Genomic DNA, 27,841 nt, shown 5'->3' on the forward strand with positions numbered 1-27,841 from the left:
GCAGATAAATTCTTAACTGTTGAGGTGGGTGGTGTCTTATCCTTCTCTTGAGCAGGGTGTTTGTACAGATAAGAGCAAAAGGCCCAGCTCTACCAGCACTCGTGTACGGTTTCAGTTCAGTTTTAGGTTAAAGAAAACTTTGCATAACAAAGTTCTGACATCAACCATTTTATTGGCTTTACATCACTTTGAATAGTTTTCTTTTCCACTCCCAAAACCTGTAAGACTTCAAGCCTCCTCGTTTATTTTGTAGACATATAATGTGCCTCACTAAATGTATCGCTTATCCTGGTGTGTGTTTTTGTTCATCTCACTAGTTTTCCAGTTCTTCAGAAAGGAAAATAAAAAAAAACATGGAAAAAATACATTCAAGTAAAGTTAAGATACAGCCAACTGAGCTTCATCTGCTCTTTGTTATTGGGTTTCTGCGGCAACTGTGGGTGGGGGACATGGACTCTGTCAGAAGACGTGTAATGAAAAAAGAGTGGTGGATTCCCCGGAATTTAAGCCGGACACGGACTGTGAGGGGAAAGAAGACACAGCCCATCTTGAGGGAAGCTGGGGATTCGTATCCATGGCCAAATACTACTCCTGACCACACACTGACGCACTATGTGCAGCGGTTTAAACCACCCTGTGAAACATCTGAGTCAGTTAAGAACAGGACTGCCTTCTCTGCTTGTTACTGAAGAGAGTGTTGGAAAAAAAAGGGTATTCATTGTGTTTATTTTGATAACTGATTGAGATGCCACACATTTTCCTTAGGTTTTGGCCTTTGGGTCATGAATGTACTGACTTTGAAACGTCACTTTGCTGACCACACCCCCAGTCACACATGCCAACACACACAAACACACACGTCTAGTTACAAGTTACCCCCTTTTCACCATCTTAAAAGGAAGCTTCCACTTGTTCTTTCAAAATAAGATAAATATGTTTACGTAATGCACAGTTGCACTGTGTCTACAAGAATTGTTTCGTCCATTTGTAGAACCACTTACCAAAACAGAAATGCTTCCCCTTAGTCTATAGAAACTTGGTGAAATGCCCCAGTACAACAATTCACCTCCCACTAAAATATGAACCCTTCTAAACTGACACTATCATCACATGTTAGACATGAACCAGCTCCAGAGCTTTGTGCTGGGACCTCTTTTGTTTTCAACATACAACACTTCTCTGGACTCAAGTCTTCCACTTGCATGATTTCTCCTACAAGTGCTACATTGATGATACCTAACTGTATGTATCATTCTCAGCAGGTGACTCCACAGTCTCGGCGAGGATCACAGCTTGCCTTGCTAATACCTGCTATTGGATGAAGGAACGCCACATTAAGATAAACCTCTCTAATGGGGCTTTTAAACTAGTACCTACTCAGCGCGACTCGAGTCGACTCGCCACGCCTCATCTCCACTCGCCTCGTCCTCGTTTGTTTTTAAACACCCAGATGAGAAGTGGGCAGGTTGGAGTGAAGCTGCTGTGACATATTTGATTGTGTGATGTAAACGGAGAAGACAACACTAAAGATGTAGAACATGGAGGAGATGACAGATGTGCCGCTTGGTCTGTGACTTGTGTTAGATATCAAGTTAAAAAATGATTTATTTATAAATTATAAATATATATATTTATTATAAATTTATTTAGCAAAAACAATGAAAAGCTTGTTTTTAAGACATTCAAGGTCTGTTTAAAATAGGTATTAGATGCCATAATAGGTCCCCTTTAATTAAGCTCATCTAAATGGTGTTGGTGCATAGACATTAACCCTGAGCTTCCTTAAAGAGGAAGCTGGGCTCTGAGAAGGTACTCCAGGACCTTGACTGATGTGTTCTTCACAGGGCTTAAAGTGGGACGGTATGCACTGGTATGCAGTACGGACACTTCTAAATTCCGTACGGGACTTTTTTTCCAGCATAGGGCGCGTACTGAAACTTTTCCCAGCCTTCCCCAATAGTCCTCCAACCCTTTTGATGATATAAGTGTGAGTGTGTGTGTGTGTGTGTGTATATATATTTATTTATATATATATATATATATATATATATATATATATATATATATATATATATATATATATATATATATATATATATATAGCCTCAAGAGAAACATTTTGTTTTGACGCTTGCTGTCCACGCCATGGTGCACTTTATGTTGTGTACACGTTCAAGTGGACATGGGCGTTTCGGATTAGAGGAAATGTGGAGGGAAAGTGACCATGGCTGTGATGTTGACCATGGACAATTCGATATTCAACATGTTTATGCTGAGACTCTGTGTATGGCGGGTCAATATATTGAATTTTTGAAGACATATTTTTAGGTAAAAGGTAAAATTATATTAATGAAGTGGAATTTTCACAGGGAGGCCCTGATACTGGAAAGAAATCTATTTCACAGAAGGAAACAGGAATATTTTTTACATTTCTTTATGTTGTTGAGGTGCTTTATTTTTTCAATAACACCATGAAGGTTAAAGTTAATAAACGTGGCTCCATGACAATTTGGCTCATGTGAATTTTATTTATTTGTAGACATACTGTATATATCTCCATGTTTTTGTGCTATATTTGTATGATTGACCGCAGGTCAATAGGGGGAGTACCAGCACTTTTTCTTCCCCACTTAAAGCACAAATGATGAATTTAGATGTTCCCATTGGGTCATTCTTGTTGGACGACCCTGTGTTGATGTAACCCTATTGCTCTGGTCTTTAATTTCTCATTTTATGTTTTTTTTTAATTGATATTGCACTGTTTGAGGTTTGTAGTTAGTTTTGTTCTGATTTTAAAGTAGTTGAAACAAATTTCCTTAGGGCAGGTCAGTAAATGTAGCAGTTAGGTTGGTTTATAGGACTACAGTAATTCATTACAAATGTTAATACCGTGACTAATCAACAACTTGCGTTTGAAAAAAAAAAAAGCAATTCAGCAGCGAAACCTCTATAGAAAGAAATGTTACTAATAAATATGGTATTACGTTTGCTTTATGTTGAGGAACTGGGCTTTTATTGTGAAGGACTTCCTATACGTGTGTGAAGGACGGGAGTCGGTGGTCGAGTGACGGCACGAGACCGCAGCGGTTCAGATGTCAGACAGACCCCGGTCTGCACGAGCTGGTTCACCCTCTTTTATCACCTTTTCTGCAACCCAACATGGACATTGTACTGGACACTCGCGGACAGCGAAAACTTAAGTCATTGCTGTTTATTTACCTCTTTATCGTGAATGTAGCAGGTCAGTTTCAGGGCAGAAATGAGATTATTTGTATCCTCACAGCACAGAGATCATATTATCACTTGCACTGTGTGAGAGATGCGCTGTTTACTATACCAGCTTCTATTAATATACCAATTTAGAAAAAATAAAAAAATATGCGGTTCTACAACATAATCTGAGTTCAAACATATTTTTTAAATATATATTTTCTTGCACATTTTTGACACATTTTCAGTTAACTGATAGGATTCATTTGAAATGTTTAAACATCTCAAAGGACATAAACATTAACAGATCTACATGTATATTTCTAAAGATTTTCTGGTCACCAAAGACATGGAAATAATCATAATGTGCTTCACCTCTTCTTCCTCCAGCTGATTGTCCTAGACCTCCAGCAGATGGAAATATGGTCTTGTCCCGTGAAGCACAACTAATGAATGAGTTCCCAGACAACGTTGATGTCACCTTGGAATGTGCCAGTGGATATGTTCAAGAAAGTGGCTCTGGGACTATGAGTTGCATTGATCAGAAATGGACGGAACCAGATCTTATCTGCAAGAGTGAGTCCTGCATCACAACAAGTTTTGACCCCCCATCATTTTTACTTGGCCAATCCAAGGACTAGTTTACTCATCGCTCAAAATATACAATGACGTCCTCTGTTCAATTTTATATTACAGAGAAGGACTGTGGCCTCCCTCCAGCACAACCAAATATGATATTCAATGCAAGTGAGGGTACTCTGTTTGGTGCTTCACTGCAAGTACATTGTATTCCAGGGTAAGTATGAATCCAAGAGCCCTGAATTGTTCAAATTCCATTGTTTACTGCCTGGATGTAATTTGAAAATCAAATATGTCTGTGTGTGGAGCAGCTCAACTTCACTGGCTCATGGGAGGAACTTTGAGCGTCATGTTCATTCCATTGCTGCCTAATGCTTAACACCTTTGCCATGGAAAAGAATCACATATTGACATACAAAAATACAAAGATAAAGAAACCAAAAGGTTCTTGAAAGAATCACATTATCATTTTTTAGTAGGAACTTGTCTGCCCTGCTGCCAACAGCTTGCTGATTCATTCTTCTGAATTAAACTTCTTTAAACTAAAGAATTCAGCTCCGGAGTTGAAATTTTTAATTGCCTTAGGCTCTACATTATGATTTCCTCTTTAAATTGATTTTCCTGCCTCACATTCCTTGTTCTTTTTACAGTTACCTGATAAGCGGGTCAAGCTATAAACAGTGCTTTGCTTTTGGGTGGAGTGGAAGATCAACGTGTGAACGTAGGTGTCCAAGTAAAAATCTTATTTTTTTTTTGTGAAACAAGGACTGTTGCCTTTTTCTTTCTTATGTTTTTTTTAATTTTCCTGCATTTTCAGTTGCTACTTGTGAAGCACCTCCTGAAGTACAATATGGCAGCAGCTCTTGGGTTTCTCAAGAGAATCCAGAATATGGACAAAGCATTTCCTACAACTGTAATGAAGGCTTCACTCTTGTTGGGGAATCTAGTATTATGTGCATGGATACTGGTGAATACAACTTTGCTGCCCCTGAGTGCAAAGGTAAGACTTTATGTTCTGACTGTTATATCACCAAAAATAGTTGGGCGAGAAGCAGGCGTATAAGCTAACTTGATGACGCATATTTAGCTGTGAAGTTCACATTTAGAACTTTTCCAATAATCATGCATGTGATTTATACACACACACATATATATATATATATATATATATATATATATATATATATATATATATATATATATATATATATTAAATTTGTTTTATATCCCTATTAATTATTGAATAATTACTGTGTTCAGTTTTCAAGCGAGTTTGATAAATGTTCCAATCTTTTGCTTTGTGGTATGAAAATGACCTTGGCTAGAACAACTTGGTCTGTTAATAATAACATTTGGGTTTTAGTTTAATGTTTTTTCTTGGATTGGAGGAGATTTCATACAGACTCTGATATGCAGGTTTCCAGGAGAAAGTGGAAGTCAAAAAGGATGAAGGTTTATGGGCTTCAGCTGTGCGTGTGCATGTGTGTGTGTGTGCGTGTGCGTGTGCGTGTGTGTGTGTGTGTGTGTGTTTGATTTCAATCAAATGCTCTAAATAGCAGCTCCAAGATTGCTGCACTGTAATCCAAGCCTGAGCTGACACATACAGTAGTACTTGCTTTGTTGCCTGAAAGCTTTATTATCAGTGTCTGACAGCATAATACTGATGGATATACTCAAGCTACAGTATCGAAGGAGACCATACTGTTGTAGTACATCAAAAGAAAGGAGTTAGAAGGGATAAACCAGGGCCGTGTTGACAGGATGATGAACCGATAATTGTAATAAAATAATTTAAAAAATGTGGAATACGGTGAGTGTTAAAAATGTATGTTAGGAGAGATGATGAGTTACGGAGATGCATGTTTTAATGAGATTCTTGAAGATGGACAAGCATGGCTGTTCTTATAGGTTTTGGTTACTCATTCCACTATTGGATAACTCCTTTTTTGTATTAATTTAAAACCAGGCACACAACTTCGTTCTGGGTCATCTATAAGGGTTTCATGACACATGGTGGTAAGCCACGAAAGACAGAGTTACAGCAGTCAAGGCGACCGATAACCATGGCCTGAACCAAGAGTTTGGTGACATACTGACTTTGGTAAAGCCTGATATTCCGTATGTTATTGAATGGAAAGAGACATGAGTAATAATAATAATCACATCAAAGATCCTCAACACCCTAGCTGGGATGAGAAATGAAGAGTCAACTTTGTTTTTTTCCATGGTCATGATGAACAAACTAATTGGACAAGGATGGCCAAGAATTCAGTCTTATGGCGCTTTTACACTAGTACCTACAGCCGCCTCTACTCGCCACGCCCAAGTTTTGTGCTTTTACACTACGGGTGGAGGCGGGTGAAGGCGTGCCGAGTAGATACTTTTTCTGTATCTATTCTGCCGAGGTTCTAAGCGGCTGAGTCGGCCCTGTATCTGACGTCACCACCCTCCACGCCACCGATTGGTCGGGGGGCGGGGCCGTCAGACGTTTGAATCAGGAAGCGGGAATCAGCACAAGAGCAGCTCGTGGCTCTTCATTTTATTCGACAGGCAATGGCAGCGCAAAAGTCTGTTTCGTGATCCAACTCTGAGGTGCAGATGTTCATAAACCTGGTTGCTGAGGAGAGATTTAAAAAGGGATCTAGACGGGGCGATAAGGAACGACCAGATCTACCAGTCACTCGGTCACTCACGGCTCTCAGTTGATTTCTCATCAGCGCAGACACAAACAAAATTAAAAGAAAAGCGTCGCCGCTTCAAGCTTCTTTCACTCTCATTTTTTAACTTGATATCGAACACAGGTTACAGACCAAGCGGCACATATATCATCTCCTCCATGTTCTACATCTTTAGTGTTGTTGTCTTCCCCGTTTACATCACACAATCAAATATGTCACAGCAGCTTCACTCCAACTTCTCATCTGGGTGTTTAAAAACAAACGAGGACGAGGCGTGGCGAGTCGAGTTGCGCTGAGTAGGTACTAGTTTAAAAGCGCCATTAGAGAGGTTTATCTTAATGTGGCGTTCCTTCATCCAATAGCAGGTATTAGCAAGGCAAGCTGTGATCCTCGCCGAGACTGTGGAGTCATCTGCTGAGAATGATACATACAGTTAGGTATCATCAATGTAGCACTTGTAGGAGAAATCATGCAAGTGGAAGACTTGAGTCTAGAGAAGTGTTGTATGTTGAAAACAAAAGTGGTCCCAGCACCAAAGCTCTGGTGATGGTTCATGTCTAACATGTGATGATAGTTTCAGTTTAGAAGGGTTCATATTTTAGTATGAGGTGAATTGTTGTACAGGGGCATTTCACCAAGTTTCTATAGACTAAGGGGAAGCATTTCTGTTTTGGTAAGTGGTGCTACAAATGGACAAAACAATTATTGTAGCATAGCGGCATCAACTGAAAATGCTGCTTCGAGGTCAGAGGGGGTGGAGACGGTCATACTTGTACAGAATATTGTGCCTTAAAATTAACTGTGAAGCTTTGTGGTTACCTGTTTTGAATTTATGCCTAATGAATAATTTAAGCTGTAAAAGATGAGAAAATAGGACCCTAATGGACAACATCCCAAAATTGGTACGATATGGAAATGCAAATAAGAAAATACGTGATTCTGAATGGTGACTCCTAAACCAAAACAAATGATTGTATTCTTTATTTAGCTTCATTTTATTTAAATTCTGATGTACATTTAAAAATTGCTACAGGGGATATTTAGTACTAGTAATGAGGTGTAAGGAAAAAAAAAGTTTGTTCAGACATGTGATGTCAATAAGTGATGGTAATGATAATTTGGTACACTGGTCATGAAAGGTTGAGTGTATTAGGAGCACAGAGAGCCTGAGGATCCACACTTTCTCACAAATGTGAAGAAAACCTCACATGGCGTCAGGTGTTGAGCTGGTTCCCTCGTAACCCTCCTCCAAGGGTACACTATACATGGAGCTGGTTTGAAGTAAACAGGTTGATGCGGGATGGTAGGACCTGGGTGGAATTTTTTAATAACGTAGCATGAGTGTAACCCAGGAAGAGTTTTAAAAATCAGGAAACAGATGGTCAGGGTAACAACATCAAGAGGTGACAAGTGCAACTGCAAAATGAGCATCTGGGGAGACAAGGAGGTCCGCGTTTCCTCCCTCAGGCCGTGGCTCTGCTGAACGTTCTGTAGTCACAGAGTGTCTGACATTTGTGCACTATCGTCATGTCTGTAAATACAGGTTCTGTCTTTAAACAGCCTATCTTTTTGATTTCTGTGGCTTTTTTTTTTTCTTTATTTCGATTTATTTTATTGCACATTGAGAGACAAAGTCTGCCAAATCAAATTCCCTGTTTGTTTACATTAACCTGGAGAAAAAGTCATTCTGATTCTGAACCCTGTAGCTTCAGAGCCAAGGACGCCATGAACCGGTATATTATGTGAACCGTAAAAAATGGTCCATTGTTGGAGCAACTGGCTACTAAAGTGACAGGCTGCAGCTAAGAAACAAAACTAAGGTCACTGACAAATTGAAGCGCCTAAAGAAGTTCCATCCGGTCAATAACCACAATGGCACAAGTGGCAGAGGAAGACTGGACTGGTCATTTTAATTTCTAATATGCCATGTTGCACAGTACCACTTGATGATGACCCCTCTTCTTCCCCTTCAACCGGGCTCCCGGCAAGGGAGAGGCAAAAATACCCCTTGCATTTCATCTAATCTAAATAACACCTGTTCAGGAGCGTCCAAGAACCAACATTCAAAACAAGCATGATTCGTCAAAGTTGCTATTAAACACCTTGGATCAAAAGTTTTAACTGCAAAACCAACAGCAGTCATTCATCATTGTGTCTTTTACTTATAATCCAGTTGTCACTTTTCCTGCTTCAGAAGCTTCATCCCCCTGATTAGTTGTACACCTTCTCAACAGCATAAAAAAGGCTGTTTTTTTCTGTATCCATTGGTAATATCCCCTGGAAATCAAGTCAAGCAGAATCCAGAAGAACCAGATGAATTATTTGTATTTAAGAGGAAAATAAATATTTTGGCTGGCCAGGCTACATGAAGAATAATTTAAATGTTTAAAAACCAGTTCTCCACAAAATATTGGAAGGGATGTGCATATTTCTGCTTCAACAGCCCATAATATCATGAAAGCCTTCCAGGAATCTCACAGAATTCTGGTCAGCAAACAGCAAAAGTGCAAGTAAAAACCTACATTCCAGCTTTGTTTTGGAATGTTTCGCCAGCATGAAATTTAAAAATGCATATAATTTGACAAATTAAGTTTGTGAAGGGAAGTGGAGGAACAAGGCACTTAATGTTCACACTGTCTGCAAACAGACATGTCAAAGTGAATGTAGTAGTAGTGGTAGTAGTAGTAGTAGTGTTTATTTCGAATATGAATCATATAAAAAAAAGAAAGAAAATAAGACAATCGTCTTAACATGAGACATAACAGAGTACATATTCAAAAGTAAGATGTAATGTAAGAGTTGCTCTTTTGACAAAAAAAATAAAGGATGCTCATTTTTAGTTATACGTTACTGTATAACATCTATTGCATTGTTCTGCAATTTTATCTTCATTCTTGTGAGAGTTGTTTTCAAAATAGCGGCTCCCTGGAATGTAATTCATTGTTCAATAAACGTCTATTTTACTTTAGTGTGCTTATTTGCAATAAATGGCCTGAAATCTGTTTTTTAATCAATAGCTTTCCAATGCTTAAACATCATCCAAAATACTTTGCTTCTTCAGTTTCAGGCATGAGACATTTTAATCTATAACGTGGTTATCAGTTCAATCTTTGCAAGGACTGGAGGTGTTGCCATGGCGTCACCAGAGAAGCGAACCACTGAAAACACAGTTCCCACGTTCAGATATGAACACTCACCTCCTCTCATATCTTGTTTAAGGAAACTCTGGGCTGTTTATTTACTAATGCTCACTCATTCTGTACTAAACAGCTTAACAATGTGCTTATAACTAACCGTTGGTCAAAATTATCCTCTTTGTAATAAGTCACTGGGGTGTTAAGGAATTTTTATTGCCTTCCTTTTTGTCTTGTTTTTTTTTTTTTTTTTTTTTTTTTTTTTATATAATCCAAAGTAAGAAAATAAGAATGTGCTCGATGCATGACTTTCCTTTGTACCAAAAGCACGTTCTTCATGTGCAATTAAATCTTCATGCAGGTCCCACCATTTAATTTTACAAAAAGTCTGTTGAATAGTAATATTTTATTATCATATAATATTGATTCTGTTGCCATAGGTGTGACAAACGAAGGTAGCATAACAACAGAAAAGTCAACATCAGCTCCTGCATCACCAGTACCAGGTACACAACGTAGAAAGTTTTCGATGTTTAACAGATTAATGTTGGGGGGGTTCTAAAATACATATCTTGTGATAAATGCAGAGGAATTCATTTATAATTTGCCACACTACTCTCCATAAGGAATTCCCCCCTTTGCCAAGTATTTTGAACACAACGGTTATGTTTGTGTCACAGAAACATCCTCTTCTACAGTTCCACCTACCACAGCCGCAGCTCTCAGAAATAAAACTGTCACAGACCATGCATCCTCAACTGTCTCACCATCACAGCAAGGTACTGAAAACATTTAAACATAGTAAACCATGGCGGGAATTTATTACGTGCATGTTGCATGCATGTCAGGAATTACTTTTCAGATTAACTGGGCACTTTTGTTTTAAGAACTGTTCTGATCATTTTGTCCAAATAGCTTTGACAGCTACGGATAGTGTCTCCAAAACCAGAGTAACGTCACCAGGCACACGGGCTTCGCTTCAAGGTATCACAAGTCCTTAAAAAACTGTTCAAGCTTGAATCTTCATTTGTGTTGAGTCAGTGGAGGACAATCAGCTTTCTTCACTGGACAGAAAATGTCACATCTGGAGTTACCTTGAAAATCAGTTTTTCTTCTTTGACAATGTTGGACATAGTTAGCTTGTGTGTTACAATTAGATGCCAATTACAAAGTAATTTACAGGGAGAATGAAGATCAGTGTGGACCCTAAAGCATCAGACAAGTCAGACAGAACTAACACGTTCTCATACCCCCCCCCAAACACTTGACACTTTTAATTACTTACCATTACAAGTACTAAACGTTACTACCAATAAGACTTAAACAACCAGCTGAGCTTCACATTCTTGGAAAATTTGCTTCTTTACTTTTAGGCACTAAAAATTTTTTTAATTATGTCAAACTACATTTTTTTGTCTTTGAGTTACAACATGAAGCTAAAAAAGTGCAAAGGTCCAACAATAGTGCAAAAATACTGCATGAATATTCATAGATGGCTCTACGTTCAAGCTGCTAAACAGACAAAGTTGAACGTATTAACGTTATCTGAAGCTTCTGAAACGCTGTCATCTTCAAACTAAGCTTTTCTTAATCAGGTTTCTCGGAATCAGTCGATCTTTTCCTTGTATGTGCTAATGTTTCTGATGAAGACTCTGTCACTCCTGCCCTGTGTAATCTTGTTTTTTCTGTACATTGATATTGTTTTGCAGGCATTCAGAATCTGGATGTAAATGCTCACAAACATATCGGTGAGTTAGTGCGATGCAGCCTAAGGAAGATTTTAACTCATGATTATTGGTTGGTTGTACATTCAAATTTTCCCTTTTTTCCAGGTTATGTCCCAGCTATAGTCACAGTGATAGCCGTATTCATAGTTGGAGGCATACTTGCAGTCTTTCTGATAAAAATCTTTCTCAGGAGAAAAGGGTGAGACATACTTTAACTTACTGCATGGCTAAATATTTTTTGTATTTTGGTTTTGCATGTTCTGCTTTGTCACTCTCTTCAGTTTTGCACATTTGCATCCTCTGCATCCGAACACACAGTCATGTTGACAGTCTTCACTGTTTAAATAGACGTCAGAGTTGATTTCTAACAACACAGCAGCGCTGCACCAACATGCAGGAACTTGCTTTGAGTTTTTCAACTGCATGTGGAAATTTAAATGTCTGCGCTTCCTGACTTACAAAGAATGAGGGAAGTCAACAGGAAATTCTTACAAATCCATCCTGAGGATGGATGAAAATAAATGATAAAATTTAAAAAAAAAGGAAAATTACAAAACCATGTGGAAACAGTTTAGCTAGTTTTATCATTTAGATTCCAGCTTTTAATTTGAGCCTAACTGGATGTGTCGAACCTAGGTGGGGAGAGGACAGATTGATCATTTCATTCAACAAAACACACATTCAAAAAACTTCTGCTACAAAATCTCAAGACAAAATCAAAAAAGGAACACGGTCAGAAGAGAAAGCCAGGAAAAAGCACAGAGCAGGAAGAACACAGTCAGATCAGCAAAAAGGAATGGAAATACATGACAATATACAGACAGAGGTTTGAGATGCAACAAGGTCAAACCAGTACTTGAGAAACAAAGACATAGATTTTCAAAATAAAAAAGGATCTACAAATATAGGAAGTACAAATCCTAGAAAGACGGATGAAGAAAAAAAAGAGACGTACACAAAAAAATTGCTATGACAAGCTCAAAAATATGCCCAAACCTCAGAATGCAAAATAGGAAAAGTTCTGTTTTTCTCTAGTTATTTTTTTCTTAAACATTAATAGCCATGTAATTATTAACTTTATAATCCTATGCTGTCTTTACAAGGAAACAGCTCTTTAAATTTGTATTTTCTGTAAGTGGCAGTGACTAACACTAACAACCCGGAATGCTCATTAAGAATGCATTAAAACATAAATGGTGAACTAACTTAACAATAAAATTAATTAATTAAATAATTCTGACGAGAATTCCTTATTTGATGACACCGTAGCTCGTATGACACCAGAGAAGATGTGAAGCCGGAATTCTCACAGTTCACAAATCTTTAGATTGCCTTCTTCACTCAGGTATCTATCCATTCCTGTATGTTTGTCTCCATGTTTGTCTCCATGAAAGACCCATGAAAATACCCCAGAAATGTGTCTACGCCTCGTGTGTCCTTTGAATATAAAATAATATGACAGTAATAAGATTAAAAGGATGAATGTTGTTGCACTACTGTAAATGAACTGAAGCTAAACAGTTTTCTCTTTATTTTTTGTCAACACTAGCTCTGGAAATGGCATCGCCCCGATCTGATCTCTTATTGCGAAGAAAGATGCGTCACCAAACACTGAACCCTCGACGGAAACAAGAAAACTAACTTTTTAATATTTTTGTACTAAAAATAGAAGATGATCAAACTTGCTGCACATGTAATTTAACATTATGCTTTTTGTATTTATTTTTTCATACATTTTCACAAAGTTGTAAATATTTTTTTTCAATTAAGTATTATTTTTTATAATTTATCTGTTTAACTCAAGTAAACATTATAGTATTGTCTCCTTGTGTTGTTTACTTTTTACACTTTTTTTACTAAAAGAATTTGAGTTTGATGTTTTTGAGGAAAACCTCCAGTCTATAAGTGTCTGTGCTGTTTTATTATGAGACAACCAGCAGAAGTCTTTCAGGAAGTGAACAATGCGGCTTATTCAGCCACAGACTGAGCTGGTGGCTGTTTAAGATACAATCAGTTACATTCTTCGCCTCCTGGGATTCTTTTCACGATTGTCTATTGATTGTATTCTTTGAGTTATTTTGTATGTAAATGTATATATGTACACACATACATACACAGGAAAATTCAAATAAAAGTGTGGGCTTTTTTTTTTACCATTGTTTCAACATTCTTTGTTTTACAATCCATTTAACAGGGTTCATGAAGGATTCAACTCCATTTGTCTTAAAAAGCTAAAGGTTTAGCTATGATGTTTGGAGGAGAAAGTCAATGCATTCACTGTCATGGCAGTAAAGGGTGGAGTTATTATGTTGGTCAGGGCGTGGACCAGCTACATGGAAGTATATTCTCGGCTGATGTAAAATATCCCTGATCTCTTTAGAGCCACCAGAGATGTTTTCTGAAGTCTAGCTTTGGGTTTTCTTGATGCAAAAATGTAGGCTGTAAATTGATTTAAAAGATGCTAAAAGAGTGATAGTGTGGAAGAAGAAAAAATGGTCACAACCAGGAATTCATAATCACAGCTTTCTACATAGATAGATAGACAGACAGACAGACAGACAGACAGACAGACAGACAGACAGACAGACAGATAGATAGATAGATCTTTATTGTCATTATCACTATGTACAACAAACTTAAAAAGTGCTCTCCAGTCAGCGCATAAAAATAAATATATATATATATATATATATATATATATATATATATATATATATATATATGTATGTTAAGAGTGGTTATTGCTGTTGGATAAAAGCTGTGTTTGAGTCTGTGTAAAAATAATCATCCTCCATCATCTGAATTAAAATAATAAATCATTGATGGCACAAATCTCTTCATAGATTGAAGGCAAATTGATTCAGATCACACTCTGTAAAAAGTGATTCTGATGAAAGGGAAAGGTCTGATGAAACTGATTTTTCTTATTTAGAATCAGAATCAGAATCAGATTTTATTGGCCAAGTTTGAACATTGCCCGACAAGGAATTTGACTCCGGTAATTTCGCTCACTGTACCCAGAATTTACCACCGATACTATTTACTACGATTTACTACCGATAAATAAGAATACCAAAATACTTACTCATCCAACCCCCCAGGGAAAAGACTCGGTTTCATTTCTGTGTTGCGTGAGAAAGTAATGGGCTTTTATTGTGGAAGGACTTGGTGTGACTTCCTACAGTTGTGAGCTTAAAGCTGGAGTCTTGGAGCAGGGAAAAGGAAAAGGACTGCGCTCCTCACAAGACGCTTCACACACGGACGCCGGTCTGCACCAGCTGTATCTGTTTTCCTGAAGCCCGGCATGGAGGATGTACTGGACACTCGCAGACAGTGGACACTCAAGTCCTTGCTGTTTCTCCTCTTCTTCACGGTGAACGCATCAGGTCAGTATAAGGGCAGCCTGGGGATTAGATCACAACTGTGTGAAGTTCACCGCGAAGATCACACCTATCGCTCCCACCGTGAGGGCTGATTTATGGTTCTGCGTTACACCAACGCAGACTTACGGCGTAGGTGAGCGTCGCCGCGTACCGTACGCAGTAGGCTACGCCGTAACTACGGCGGAGGGTCTGCGTCGATTTAACGCGGAACCATAATTCAGACTTGAGGGGATGCGCAGCTCACTGGTCCATCAATATTCTTACTCAAAAAACTAAACTAACACAAAAAGGGTGATCATATATCACCATTTATAGTTTATTTGAGATGTTTAAAACAATTTCAGATATATATTTGTCGATTCTGGTGACTACAATGATTAAAGTAATCAGGATGTTCATCTCTTCTTCCTCCAGCTCAATGTCTCAGACCTCAGGGAAGTGGAAATATGATTTTATCCAATGAAGCACTTCTAATGAATGACTTCCCAGACGGTACTGATGTCCTCTTACTATGTGCCAATGGATATGTTAAAGAAAGTGGCTCTGGGACTATGAGTTGCGTTGGTCAGGAATGGACAGAACCAGATCTTGTCTGCAAGAGTGAGTCTTGTTGAATTCCTTGTGTCCCTATGAGTTTGACATCCCATCATTTTTTGCTTGGCCAATCCAAGGACTATTTTACCTGCCACTCAACATATACAATTCTACTTAATTTATATATTACAGAGAAGGACTGTGGCATCCCTCCAGCACAACCAAATATGAGGTTTGATGTACCTGAGGGTACTCTGTTTGGTGCCACAATAGAAGTATTTTGTGATCCAGGGTAAGTTTGAATCCAGGAGCTCCAGATTGTTCAGATGTTATCTGGTTGGATGTTGATGTTTGAAAATTGAATATACTTCTGTATGAAGCAGCTTCACTTTACTGGCCCATGGGGGGAACTTTGATGGTCATGTTCATTTCACTGCTGCCTAATTCTTAACCCTATAATATCAGATGTATCATATCATCTTTGATAAATGAATTTCTGAGACCTTTGGAGCATCCTCTTAACCAAAAAAGGGGAAAGAAAAGTTTAATGCAAACCTAATAATTATTAGATTAGATTAGATTCAAGTTTATTGTCATTACACATGTATAGAGCAACGAAATGCAGTTTGGCATCCAACCAAAACTGGATTTTGTTGCTCTGTACTTGTACATGTGTAATGAAAATAAACTTGAATCTAATCTAATAATCATTAGGTTTGTATTAAACTTTTCTTGTATAAAAAATAAAACAACAAAATAAAAAATACATAAACTTGTATTCATAAAATTATTATTTAGAAATTGTTTTAATACACAATTTGAAGCATTTTTTAATTCCACTACATAATTAACACTTCAAATAAGATATTTGGGATTTTTTGTGTCATTTCATGTCAGGCTTTAGAGGGTTAAAATCTTTTGCCATGGAAAGGAATTGCACAATGAAAAGAAATCTCTAAGAAAAACATTCTTGAAAGTCCAAGAGAACCACAGTCAGAGGGAGCTGTATCATAGGAACTTGATTTCCCTGCTGCCAACAGCTTGTTGATACAATCTTCTGAATTCAACTTTTGAACATTCCTTTTATCTTTCTACATTGTAAAAATGTGTCCTGCCTTACATTCCTTTGTTTTTCTGCAGTTATCAAATATCGGGATCAAGCTATAAACAGTGCTTTGCTTTTGGGTGGACTGGAAGAGCAAATTGTGAAGGTCGGTGTTTGCTCAATTTGTTCGTCTTATCTCCAATCTAAAGTATGTGCAGGAGCTGACGACATCCTACCTTGTGTTTTTGTACTGTTTATATTTTCTCTGCCAAGAAACCGTTTTTATCAAAACAACAAGGACTTATTGTTACCCTAAATTCTTTTGCGCTACCCTTAAATCATTTTTCTTTCAATGATGTGTGAATTTTTTTCTTGAATTTTCAGTTGTTACTTGTGAAGCACCTCCTGAAATACAGAATGGCAGCAGCTCTTGGGTTTCTCAAGAGAATCCAGAATATGGAGAAAGCATTGTTTACCGCTGTAATGAAGGCTTCAACCTTGTAGGGGAATTTAGTATTACGTGTATGGACACTGGTGAATACAACTCTTCTGCCCCTGAGTGCAAAGGTAAGACCTTATATTGTGACTGTTATTTCACAGAACACTAGTTGAGCAAGAAGCAGGCATAAATGCTAACTTAACCAAATGTGTGCCATCAAGTTAGCATTTTGAAACACTAAAAGAATCATTAAAGTGATTTTGTATTGGTTCTTTTGGTTGTTTTTCTCAATATCCTTTGCAGTTACTCTGGTCAGTATTCAAACTAGTATTCAGCTGGTACACTCATTCATTTTGTGGTATGAAAATGACCTTGCGTTACTTTAGTGATTTAAACTTTATACATGCAGGCATGTAGTGGAGCTCAATAAATGATGAGCCTTTTTGGATTCATTAAAAACCAGGCACACGACTTTCTTCTGGATCATTGGTCAGGCTAGCTTGTCACATGCTAGTAGACAGGCAAGGAGAGCTTTGGAGTAATCGATACGAGGAATAAATATGACCTGCACCAAAACTAGGTGTCTTAGGTAAGGCCTGATTTTTCCGAGTGTTGTTGAGCACGGAGAGCCATGAGCAAGAGACTGCAACAATATGGTAAATTAAGGGTAGCTGCTTATCAATCATCACATCCAAGTTCCTCCCCACACTACCTGGGATGAGAAATGAAGAGTCAATATTGATTTTAAGGACATGATGGATAGATCCGTTGGTAACACGAGTTGCTGTACATTTACACTGGATGATACTGATCGGAGGACAAACTGAGTGGAAACTGTGTTTTTAAACATAGGTGCTTTTGTAGGTCAAGTAAAAAAAGAAAATAATTTGCAAACATATTGCATAAGTGCTACATGGCACTCGCTGAACACACTGAGGTGAAAAATATGAAGAAAATAAAGTGCGAAATTAAGAACATAGACAATGAAATTTGTAGCCAAATGTGTCACTGAAAACAGAATATCTAAAATAAGGTGCAGTGTTACACACACAAAAACGTGGAATATGTTTTTCCTAATAAATCGATATTAGGATATGAAAAATCCATATTTTAATAGGGTGATAAAGTATCGCGATATATATCACTGTTACGATATTTTTTCACACTCATACTTAAAATGTTGGTGTTTAAAAAAAGAAGCCTCATACCAAGCTTGTCCAGAGCTGGTATCATAAGAATTGATTAAGTCCTTGCTATTAATATGCCTTTTTGTTGGGAATGAAGTAGGTCAGTTGAAGGGGAAAAATTAGATTACTTGTTGAATCCTCACATTGAGTCACATGAGCTGTCCAGCATGAAGCTTTTCTGTTGTTTACATGTTTGGGACTTGAACATTTGCAGATCTATATTTCTAAAGATGTTCTGGTCAGTAAAAACATTGAAATAATCAAAGTTGTTTCTTCATCTCTTTTTCCTCCAGCTGAATGTCCTAGACCTCAGGGAAATGGAAATGTGATCTTATCCAATGAAGCACTTTTAATGAATGAGTTCCCAGACGGTTCGGATGTCACCTTGGAATGTGCCAATGGATATGTTAAAGCAAGTGGCTCTGGAACTATGAGTTGCATTGATCAGAAATGGACGGAACCAGATCTTATCTGCAAGAGTGAGTCCTGTGTAATTTCATGTGTTGCTACGAGTTTGACGTCCCAGCTTTTTTTACTTGGACAATCATAAGACTATTTTACTAGCCGCTCAAAATATACAACAATGTCCTCTGTTTAATTTTATATTACAGAGAAGGACTGTGGCCTCCCTCCACCACAACCAAATATGACTTTTGAAACCAGTGAGGGTACTCTGTTTGGTGCCACAGTAAAAGTAGTTTGTGATACAGGGTAAGTTTGGATCCAAGAGCTCTAAATTGTTATGATTCCTTTGTTATCTGGTTGAATGCCATTTGAAAATCAAATATACCTCTCGGAGATACTCGGATCGTCATGTTTATTTCACTACTCCCTAATACTTAACACCATGTATTTCCACCCAAGGGAAATACATGCCATATTTAAATTAGAATTTCTAAAAACAAAACAAAAAAATTTGTGAAAGAATCATATTTTCATATTTGGGTAGACCTGGAACAAGTCTGTACTGCTGCCAACAACTTATTGATACATTCTACAATAGTGACCCTCATGCTCACTTGTTGCAGTGGATCTGACCAGGTGGTCATCAGATTGTAAAAACTACTGCAACAATGAATTTCCTTTTGGGGATTAATAATGTTTGTTTGAGTTCTTCTGAATAAAACTTTTAAGAATTCTGCTTCAGAGTTAAAACGTTCCATTTCCTTAAACTATACAATTTATTGACTTCTTTAAGTAAAGTGTCTTGCCTTACATTCCTATACGTCTTTCTACAGTTACAGGATCAATGGATCAAGCTATAAACAGTGCCTGTATTCTGGCTGGAGTGGAGGTGCAAATTGTGAAAGTAGGTGTGTCAGTTGGTTCATCTTATTGTTGGTCATTGGTCTGTTATATTTTCTCTCTGCTGAGCCAGTTGTTTTGCTTAGTTTTTTTTTGTATTGTTTTTTAGTCAAAACAATAGGGAATTTGTATGACATCCTAATTTCTTATTCCATCCTAAATCCTTTTTTTTTCTTTCACTGATGTGTGAATTTTTTTTCTTGAATTTCAGTTGTTACTTGTGGAGCACCTCCTGAAATACAAAATGGCAATAGCTCTTGGGGTTCTCAAGACTATCCAAAATATGGACAGAGCCTTGTTTACCACTGTAACGAAGGCTTCACTCTTGTAGGGGAATTTAGTATTACGTGTATGGACACTGGTGATTACTCTTCCAGCCCTGAGTGCAAAGGTAAGATTTTATATTGTCCCTGTCATTTCACAGAAAACTAGGCTTTAACACTAACTTCAATATTTGGTTGTCAAGTTAGCATTTTGATTTTATTTTTTTTTAAGAACCATACAAGTGATATGTATATTTCTTTTAATTACTGTAATCAGTTTTTAAACTAGTATTATGCTTTTCCACTCTTTATACGTGCAGATGTTTGTAGCCAGTGGAGCTCCATGAGTAGCAGTGAGACATGAGCCTTTTTGTGTTAATTTAAAACCAGATGCACAGCTGCTTTCTGGATCATCTGTAGTTTTTTATGACACGTGCAGGTAGGCACGTAATCAGAACTTATAGCAGTCGAGGCGAGAGATGACCATGGCCTGCATCAAGAGTTGGGTGGCCTACTGGGGTAGGTGAGCTCTGAATTTCCATATGTTGTTGAGAGCAACGAGGCATGAGCAAGAGATTTCATCAATATGGTAAATGAAGAATAGCTGGTGATCAATTGAGATACCCAAGTCCCTCAACACCCTGAGGAGAGATGATGGCCAATATTAACTTTTAAGGTCAGGATGACCAGACTGGTTGGCTGTGATTATAAAGAGTTTTGTCTCAGAGAGGTTTAGCTGAATGTTGCATTCCTTCATCCAAGAGGAGCTATGGCAAGCTGTGATCGTTGCTATGACTGTCTAGTCATCTTGTGAGAATTAAGTACAATTAGCTATCATGAGCTTAGCATTTGTATAAGAAATCATGCAAGTTATAAAACTCAGAGATGTGGTGTATATTGAGAAGGGAAGGGGTCCCAGAACAGAGCCCAGGCGAGTCGTAGGGAGAGTCCATAAGGTTAGGGTGTTTGCCCTTGTCATGGCACATTTGGCCTGTTTAGATTAGACCCCGTTACTATCCCTGGATAATAACTATTGTAGCTTCAGACATGCCCAGTGTTTATCGCACACTGGGCAATGTGAAGGCAAGGCTTGTTATTGCCTCCCTGGTGCCTGAAGCTGAGCTTAGGTGAGGGAATAGTACTCGGAAGGTGTTATCAAGTGGTGTTACGTAACATGCCGGCCCGCTGGCGGTTTGGTTTGCCTCACTGGCTTCACCAACATCAGAAGATGGAGCGAGTGGCAGAGCCATGCTGAATAACGACGGGATTTGTGCAGCGACTTCCCTTAAGCCAGTTGCAGATTACGGTTCTGTCATATGTAAATTTATGGCGTCCACGGGTCTGAGGATAAGGAGCTTGCGGACACCCTTATCTTGTCATCAACAAATCCCATCCACGATAGGCCACCCCACGGCTCTTTACATTAGGCCTGACTCGCGATTATTAGCAGGGCTCGGCGCGCCGCCCTGTGTCAGTTAATGTAAAAAGGACAGGTGGCACACTAGATTCAGCTGTTAAACGCGAGGCATCTGCCACTGTATAAGGGGTTATTGAATGAATGCCCAGTGAGGTAGGAGTCAGATGTAATGGAAGGGCTCATGCTCTGTTTGTTTTAGCAGGTGAATTGTTTCATTTTTGATTGGACATTTCACCAGGCATCTATAGACTAACTGTTTTGGCTAGTTGTGCTACAAATGGACGAAAACATTCTCGCAGCATAGCACCATCCCCTGCTCCGAGGGGCAAGAAGAATGGGGCAAAATCTTCATCAATTGGCAGAATGCCATTTAAGTGTTTAGAGAAACTATGGCAACATTATAAAAGTTTACTGTCCAAGTTCTTTTTAAAATGTGTTACAAGCCTGAAATTAGGAAATGGATATAAATTGACAAATTAAGTTTAATGAGGAAAAAACCCGTAAAAATGTCTCAGGTTCACACTATCTGTAAACAATCAAATGTCAGAGTGAATTTATGAGTTGTCTCGTGACAGAAAATAAAAGCTGTGAATTTATGGTTACTGCGTCAGTTCCAAGGAAACGTCATTGTTCTGCAATTGTATTATCATTCTTATGTGAGTTGTTTTCAAAATAGTGGCTCCCTGGAATGCAATTCATTTTTCAACAAATGTCTGTTTTACTTTAAATAGTTTACTTACTTGGAATAAAAGGGCTCAAATATATTTATAGAATAAATCATGAGTGTGGTCTAATAGGTTTCCAACACTTAATAAGCATCCAAAGTGACTTTGCATTGCAGTTCCAAGCATGAAAAATGTTAATCTATAACATGCGCACATACTGGCAGCATTGCCAGAGAAACCAAGCACTGAAAAAACAGTTTTGTTCAAACATTTCATATTGTGTTTGAGAAAACTCTAGACCATTTATTTACTAACTGTCACTCCTTCTGTAATGGACAGCTTAACAATGTACTTCCTCTTAACTAACCATTTCTCAGAAAAAGTTGGCCATTGGTCAAAATGATCCTTTTTGCAATAAGCTACTGGGAGCAGAGGAGTAGTTTTGCTGAAATGGGTGATAAAGAAAAGGGGAGTGCTTTTCTTTTTATATTATTTTACATGACTTTCCTTTACAAAAACTGGTGAATAGTAGTATTTTGTTATCATACAATATTAATTAAGGTAAGGTAGCATAAGGTTAGGCTAGGGTAGCATTAATACAGAAATATCAACGTCAGCTCCTGAGTCACCATGGCAAGGTATACATCGTGGAAATTATTTGATGTTACCAGAATAACTTTGAGGTATAGGTAGATATATAACCTATGTGGTACAATTAGATAGTTTTCACCAAATTATTTACAAGGAGAGTGAAGATCTTAGGTGTGGACCCTAGGGCATCAGACAGGTCAGAAACAACTTAAATATTCTCATAACGTCCCAAATTATTAATTTATATAATAAGCTTTGTGAGAACTCATACAATTTACTTTTCAATAACATTTAAACAACCAGCTTCACATTTTTGGAAAATGCAGTTCTTTACTTTCAGGAACTAGAAAAACTGAAAGGTGAAAATTAAACCTTCACTTCTTTTTCATTAATCTAGAAGAACAGTATATTTCTTGGCTCTGAGTTACAATGTGAAGCTAGAAAAGTGCAGAGCTCCAACAATAAAAAACCTGTCATGGATAATCATAGATGGCTCTACAGTATGTTCAAGAACCTATAAGTATATCAACGTGTTCTGAAGCTTCTGAAACGCTGTCATCTTCAAACTATGCTTTTCTTAATCAGGGGTCTCAGAATCGATATTTTGCTTGTATGTGCTAATGTTCCTGACGAATGCCCTGTGTAGTTTTGTTTTTTCTGTACATTAATGATGTTGTTTTTCCTGGCAGGCATGCAGGATGTAAAAGATATCGGTGAGTTAGTGTGATGCAGCCTAAGGAAGATTTTAACTCATGATTATTGGTTGTACATTCAACTTTTCCATTTTTTCCAGGAGCCGTCCAAGTTTTACTCATAGCGATAGCCGTATTCATAGTTGGAGGCATAGTTGCAGTCCTTCTGATAAAAATCTTTCTCTGGAGAAAAGGGTGAGACATACTTTAACTTACTGCATGGCTAAATATTTTTTTGTATTTTGGTTTTGCATGTTCTGCTTTGTCACTCTCTTCAGTTTTGCACATTTGCATCCTCTGCATCCGAACACACAGTCATGTTTACAGTCTTCACTGTTTAAATAGACGTCAGAGTTGATTTCTAACAACACAGTAGCGCTGCACCATCTTGCAGGAACTTGCTTTTAGTTTTTCAACTGCATGTGGAAATTTAAACGTCTGCGCTTCCTGACTGCCAAAGAATGAGGGAAGTCAACAGGAAATTCTTACAAATCCATCCTGAGGATGGAAATTAATAGATAAAATTAAATAACAAAAAAAAATCTTTTTTTAAATAGGGAAACAGGATGGCGTTAGGACGCACGTTTTAACATTTAGTTTCCAGCTTTTAATTGGAGCTTGAATGGAAAAAAAGTTGCAAAATAAGAACTTATTAATCATCTAAGACTAAATACTGCAGTTTCCTAAAGTCATTTCTTATCTTAAACATGAATAGCCATGTAATTATTAACTTTGTAATCCTATGCTGTCTTTAAAAGAAAACAGCTCTTTAAATGTATATTTTCTGTAAGTGGCTGTGACTAACACTAACAACCTAGAATGCTCATTAAGAATGCATTCAAACATAATTTGGTGTACTAACTTTTAACATTAAAATTACCTAATTATATAATTCTGACGAGCATTTGATGACCCCGTAGCTCGTATGACACCGGAGAAGACGTGAAGCCGGAATTCTCACAATTCACAAATCTTTAGATCGCCTTCTTCTCTCAGGTATCTATCCATTCCTGTATGTTTGTCTCCATAGGAGCCATGAAAATACCTCAGAAATGTGTTTAAGTCTTATTTACCTCTTCATATGTCCTTTTGAATATAAAATAATATGACAGTAATAAGATTAAAGGGATGACTGTTATAATTATTTTGTTGCACTACTTTAAATGAACTGAAACTAAAGAGTTTTTTCTTTATTTTTTGTCAACACTAGCTCTGGAAATGGCATCGCCCCAATCTGATAGAACATCTCTTATTGTGAAGAAGGATGCATCAACAAACACTGAATTTTTGACAGAAACCACAATACTAGCTTTTTAATATTTTTATACGAAAAATAGGAACTGATCAAACTTGCTGTACATTTCTGTAATTTATGCATCAAAAATGCCTGTTTGCACAAAATTGTAAATATTTCAATTATTGATTTTTATGCATTAAGTGTTTCAAAACACTATAATATTATTTTATGTTTTTACTTTTTACACTTTTTTTCCCCAAAAGAATTTGAGTTTGATGTTTTTGAGGAAAACCATCAGTCTCCAGCAGGGGTGGCCGGTCCTGAGAGCTCCTATCCACCATGTTTTAGATTTTTCCCTGTTTCCACACACCTGATTCAAATTAATGTTCGTCAACAGCCAGGTCGTCATCAAGGTCTGGAGAAATCTGTTACTATTTGTATCAGGATGTGGTGAAGCAGGGAAACATCTAAAACATCCTTGTTAGGGGCTCTCGAGGACTAGGATTGCTCCCCCCTGGTCTATAGGTTTTCATGTTTTATTATGAGAGAACCAGCAGAAGTCTTTCAAGGAGTGAACAATGCAGCTAATTCATCCGCAGACTGAGCTGGAGGCTGTTTAAGATACAATCAGTTACATTCTTCGCCTCCTGGGATTCTTTTCATGATTGTTTATTCATTTTCCTGGGGCTTTTGGGGTATTTTTTTATAGAAAAAATAATAATGATATATATTTATTTATTTATTTATGTATGTATTTTTTAAATGTTTTTTATAACGATATCATTTAGCAATTCATTGATGAAACTATAGAAATGAGAGAAAATTCAAAGAAAATGCATAAAAAGTTTTTAAACCATCCAATATACATGCAATCATATCTATATATGTATATGTTTTTCTTTTTATACCTCAGTAGATTTATGGAAAAAACCAACATGACTCTGTTTAGAAGAATGTAATCAAATATATATATATTTTTTTCATGTCTTATAAAGCTAAGGTCTGTGACCTGATGAGGAGAAAGTCAATTTATTGTCATGGCTGTTTTTTCTTTAATTTTAAATTTTTTTTATTCCTGGTCAGGGTGTGGACCAGAAGAGAGGAAATCCCCTTAATTAAGTGTGATGACACTGCTTTATTGTATCCTGAGCTGCTGTTTTGACAAAATAGCCCTGCTTCTTTAGAGCCACCAGAGTTGGTTTCTAAAGTCTAGCTTTAGGTTTTCTTGATGCAAAAATGTAAGCTGTATATTGATTTAAAAGATGGTACGAGCGATAGTGTGGAAGAAGAAAACATTGGTCACAACCAGGAATTCATCATCATAGCTGTCTATTTGTCATCAGGACAGATTGATAATGTCAAGAGAAGAGGGGTTTTGATGTTTAGATGCCTTGACAACAGTGAGTACAGTTCAAGAAATCATCAATCATCTTCCATCCTGTCCAGCCTGTCACCCAAAATTAAAAGAAATGATTAATGTCTGTAATATCTCTGTATAAATTGAAGCCAAATTGATTCAGAAAAAACCCGGTAAAAGTTGATTCTGATGAAAGATGGGATCTGACTTTTTTCTTATTGACGTCCTACAAACGAAAAGACCTAAAGACTTACTAAATTCAACAATTCTGGTTTCCATTGAAAGCTTCTTTTTTTTTTAATTCCCAGAAAAATACATCACTCAGCTTCATTGCTGTATTGCGTGAAATAGCATAAATATGGTGGTTTGCGTCAACTTGCCCAGTTCATGGTACGGTTTACTGCAAATGAATAAGTTGGAAGTTTCAGTGCGTTTACTGCGATGCAATACTTCGGTTTTAATGTGACCGATGTCTCCCCCCCGAGGTTCAGTGAATGGTTTGTTCATTGTTCCTCATTCACTTGATTATCATCACCTGTGGCCTCGACCAATTTGTTACAACTAGCATCAAAACATAAATTATGGGAATATTTTTGAAAAAATTGTATCTTATTCCTTCAGTACTCCAGAGACTTATAGGAACGGGTTTGTAGAGCCTGTTCTGAAAGCCATTATGCTATTATGCATTTATCTCCCATCTGCAGTTCTTCACTAAGATACCAAAATAGTCGGTCCTTCATCAAGGCGGTGGTTTACCCTTCAGCTCCCTACAGTCTCTGCAAGTGTGGCTATTTTCTTTTCTTTTTGATGATGACACAAATCCTCTAAATTATCTTTCTTTTTTTTTTGTGTGGGGGGGGGGGGTCGAATGTGGTCTCTGACCGAGAATAAACATGACCCAAGTCACAAAAGAGGAAACATGCAGGGCCAGTTTTCCACTCGCCGAGTCACTTAAAATTGCTCCTTCTCTTTTTTTCAGATTTTTTCCATTGCAGAAACTAAAGTTCCACACCCATCCATCGTTTTCTGTATCATCACTGAAAGTCATCACAGGGGAGAAAATAAAAGTAAACCTAGCTAATTTTTTGACTTCCTTAGCTAACAGCTTTACAGCCACGGTAGAAAATATTTCGTATACTGTAGATCCTATTGAGTTTCCTCTGAGACTACACGAGTCCCTCTCTTCCCTGGGAAGATCAGGAAACGGACATCTCTGTCAATCCTCTGTGCAGATCATATTATTCACATAGGTCAGAAGAGCGCAGCTATTCGTTGTACCAAATTTGTGAAAATTAGACCCTAAATGTGCTCACGTGTCACTGCTTCATTGGGTGTTAATATATCTAATTTATGACATACGCTGGTATGTCACATGAAGACATGAGACTAAAAGTTAATTAGAGTTTAGAGAAGTTAGTCTGAGGTTTATTGACTGTATCATGTATATTTTTAAATGCCTGTTTGTCTGTACAGTCTGAGTCCATATAATCTGTTACACAACTGTATTAGTATCTACATATAAAGATATAATGTATTATTGTTTATAAATGCATGCATGCACTAAACATATACATATCAGAAATCAGAAAAGGGTTTATTGCCAAGTTTTCACATATTTGTTATGGTGATTGGTGCAACACAATACAATTATAAAAACAAATATATAAGAGATAAAATAAAATTTATAAACAATAAAATAAAATGTAGACCAAAAATGTACAAAATGAGGTTTTAAAGTGCCGGGTGAGTCTGTACAAAAGTGACTTAGGAACTTAGGATAGGTAAAAAGTATAGACAGAAATGTACAATGAGGTTTATAAAGTGCCGGATATGAGTCTGTGCAAAAGTTACAGGATTGGAATATTTACGGGTAATGATACTTATTAGGATCTATATAACGGGTGTCTGAATTTAACACATTGTGTATATGTAAATCAGTTATGACCAGGAAGTTTTAAATCCAAGGCAGAGCTGGGCTCCCGTGACATTAACACTTTAAGATCATGATTCCTCTTCATACTGTGTCACTGAAGACGGAGGAGGAAATATCCCTCAACCAGGCCTTCAAGTGAAATCCTGCTCCCGTTCAAAAGAGGGCCTGGCACAGAGGGAGTGACGCAGTTACACACGTAAATACAGTATAAATAAGAAAAGTTGTTACAACACTCTCCCGTGAGTCATTGTAGACTAATCCTGCCAGCCCGTCTGGAACAGAGGGTTTCGTGCGTGATTCATGCAACCCGCACTGTTCTGTGAAATGCATTGCACTGTGGCTTTGGAGCAACCGCGCTTGGGAGGAGGGAAAAAAAATGGGTGAAAATGAAAAATGAGGAAAGCCCTTGCTGGCAACAGTTTTGGACCCCTCCTGCTCTCATGAGAAGCATGAATTAAGATCTTT

At 37.5% G+C, this 27,841-nt stretch overlaps 2 protein-coding genes across 4 annotated transcripts; both read left to right on the top strand.

The window, feature by feature from the left end:
• The first annotated feature begins 3,068 nt into the window (after nt 1–3,068).
• LOC133448413 (complement decay-accelerating factor-like) lies at nt 3,069–13,465 on the top strand. Of its 3 annotated transcripts, none has more exons than XM_061726914.1 (12): nt 3,069–3,241; nt 3,601–3,786; nt 3,907–4,006; nt 4,440–4,510; nt 4,607–4,789; nt 10,042–10,107; nt 10,282–10,380; nt 10,517–10,585; nt 11,311–11,349; nt 11,434–11,527; nt 12,598–12,673; nt 12,878–13,465. In XM_061726914.1, the coding sequence occupies exons 1-11, from the start codon at nt 3,160–3,162 to the stop codon at nt 12,653–12,655; spliced, it is 1,047 nt and encodes a 348-aa protein (XP_061582898.1). In that variant the 5' UTR covers nt 3,069–3,159; the 3' UTR covers nt 12,656–12,673; nt 12,878–13,465. The 3 variants fall into 3 exon arrangements, with proteins under 3 accessions (XP_061582898.1, XP_061582899.1, XP_061582900.1); XM_061726916.1 differs by having other exon boundaries at nt 3,116–3,200; XM_061726915.1 differs by lacking the exon at nt 12,598–12,673.
• Nucleotides 13,466–14,537: 1,072 nt separating this feature from the next.
• Nucleotides 14,538–25,724, top strand: LOC133448414 (complement decay-accelerating factor-like). Its single transcript, XM_061726917.1, has 13 exons — nt 14,538–14,714; nt 15,126–15,311; nt 15,438–15,537; nt 16,386–16,456; nt 16,675–16,857; nt 18,210–18,395; nt 18,528–18,627; nt 19,155–19,225; nt 19,433–19,612; nt 22,847–22,870; nt 22,951–23,044; nt 23,770–23,845; nt 24,060–25,724. Exons 1-12 carry the CDS (start codon nt 14,633–14,635, stop codon nt 23,825–23,827), a joined length of 1,335 nt encoding a protein of 444 aa, XP_061582901.1. The 5' UTR covers nt 14,538–14,632; the 3' UTR covers nt 23,828–23,845; nt 24,060–25,724.
• The last annotated feature ends 2,117 nt before the right edge of the window (nt 25,725–27,841 follow it).

Source organism: Cololabis saira, chromosome 8, assembly GCF_033807715.1.
Source record: "Cololabis saira isolate AMF1-May2022 chromosome 8, fColSai1.1, whole genome shotgun sequence".
NCBI lineage: Eukaryota > Metazoa > Chordata > Actinopteri > Beloniformes > Belonidae > Cololabis > Cololabis saira.

Excerpts from the sequence above, each read along its gene's own strand:
- LOC133448413 (XM_061726914.1), top strand. The coding sequence starts at position 3,160 with ATGGACATTGTACTGGACACTCGCGGACAGCGAAAACTTAAGTCATTG. Across the intron at positions 4,007-4,439 it reads CAAGTACATTGTATTCCAGG|TTACCTGATAAGCGGGTCAA; the intron begins GTAAGTATGAAT and ends TTCTTTTTACAG. Across the intron at positions 11,528-12,597 it reads ATCTTTCTCAGGAGAAAAGG|CTCGTATGACACCAGAGAAG; the intron begins GTGAGACATACT and ends ATGACACCGTAG.
- LOC133448414 (XM_061726917.1), top strand. The coding sequence starts at position 14,633 with ATGGAGGATGTACTGGACACTCGCAGACAGTGGACACTCAAGTCCTTG. Across the intron at positions 15,312-15,437 it reads ACCAGATCTTGTCTGCAAGA|AGAAGGACTGTGGCATCCCT; the intron begins GTGAGTCTTGTT and ends TATATATTACAG. Across the intron at positions 16,457-16,674 it reads TGGAAGAGCAAATTGTGAAG|TTGTTACTTGTGAAGCACCT; the intron begins GTCGGTGTTTGC and ends TTGAATTTTCAG.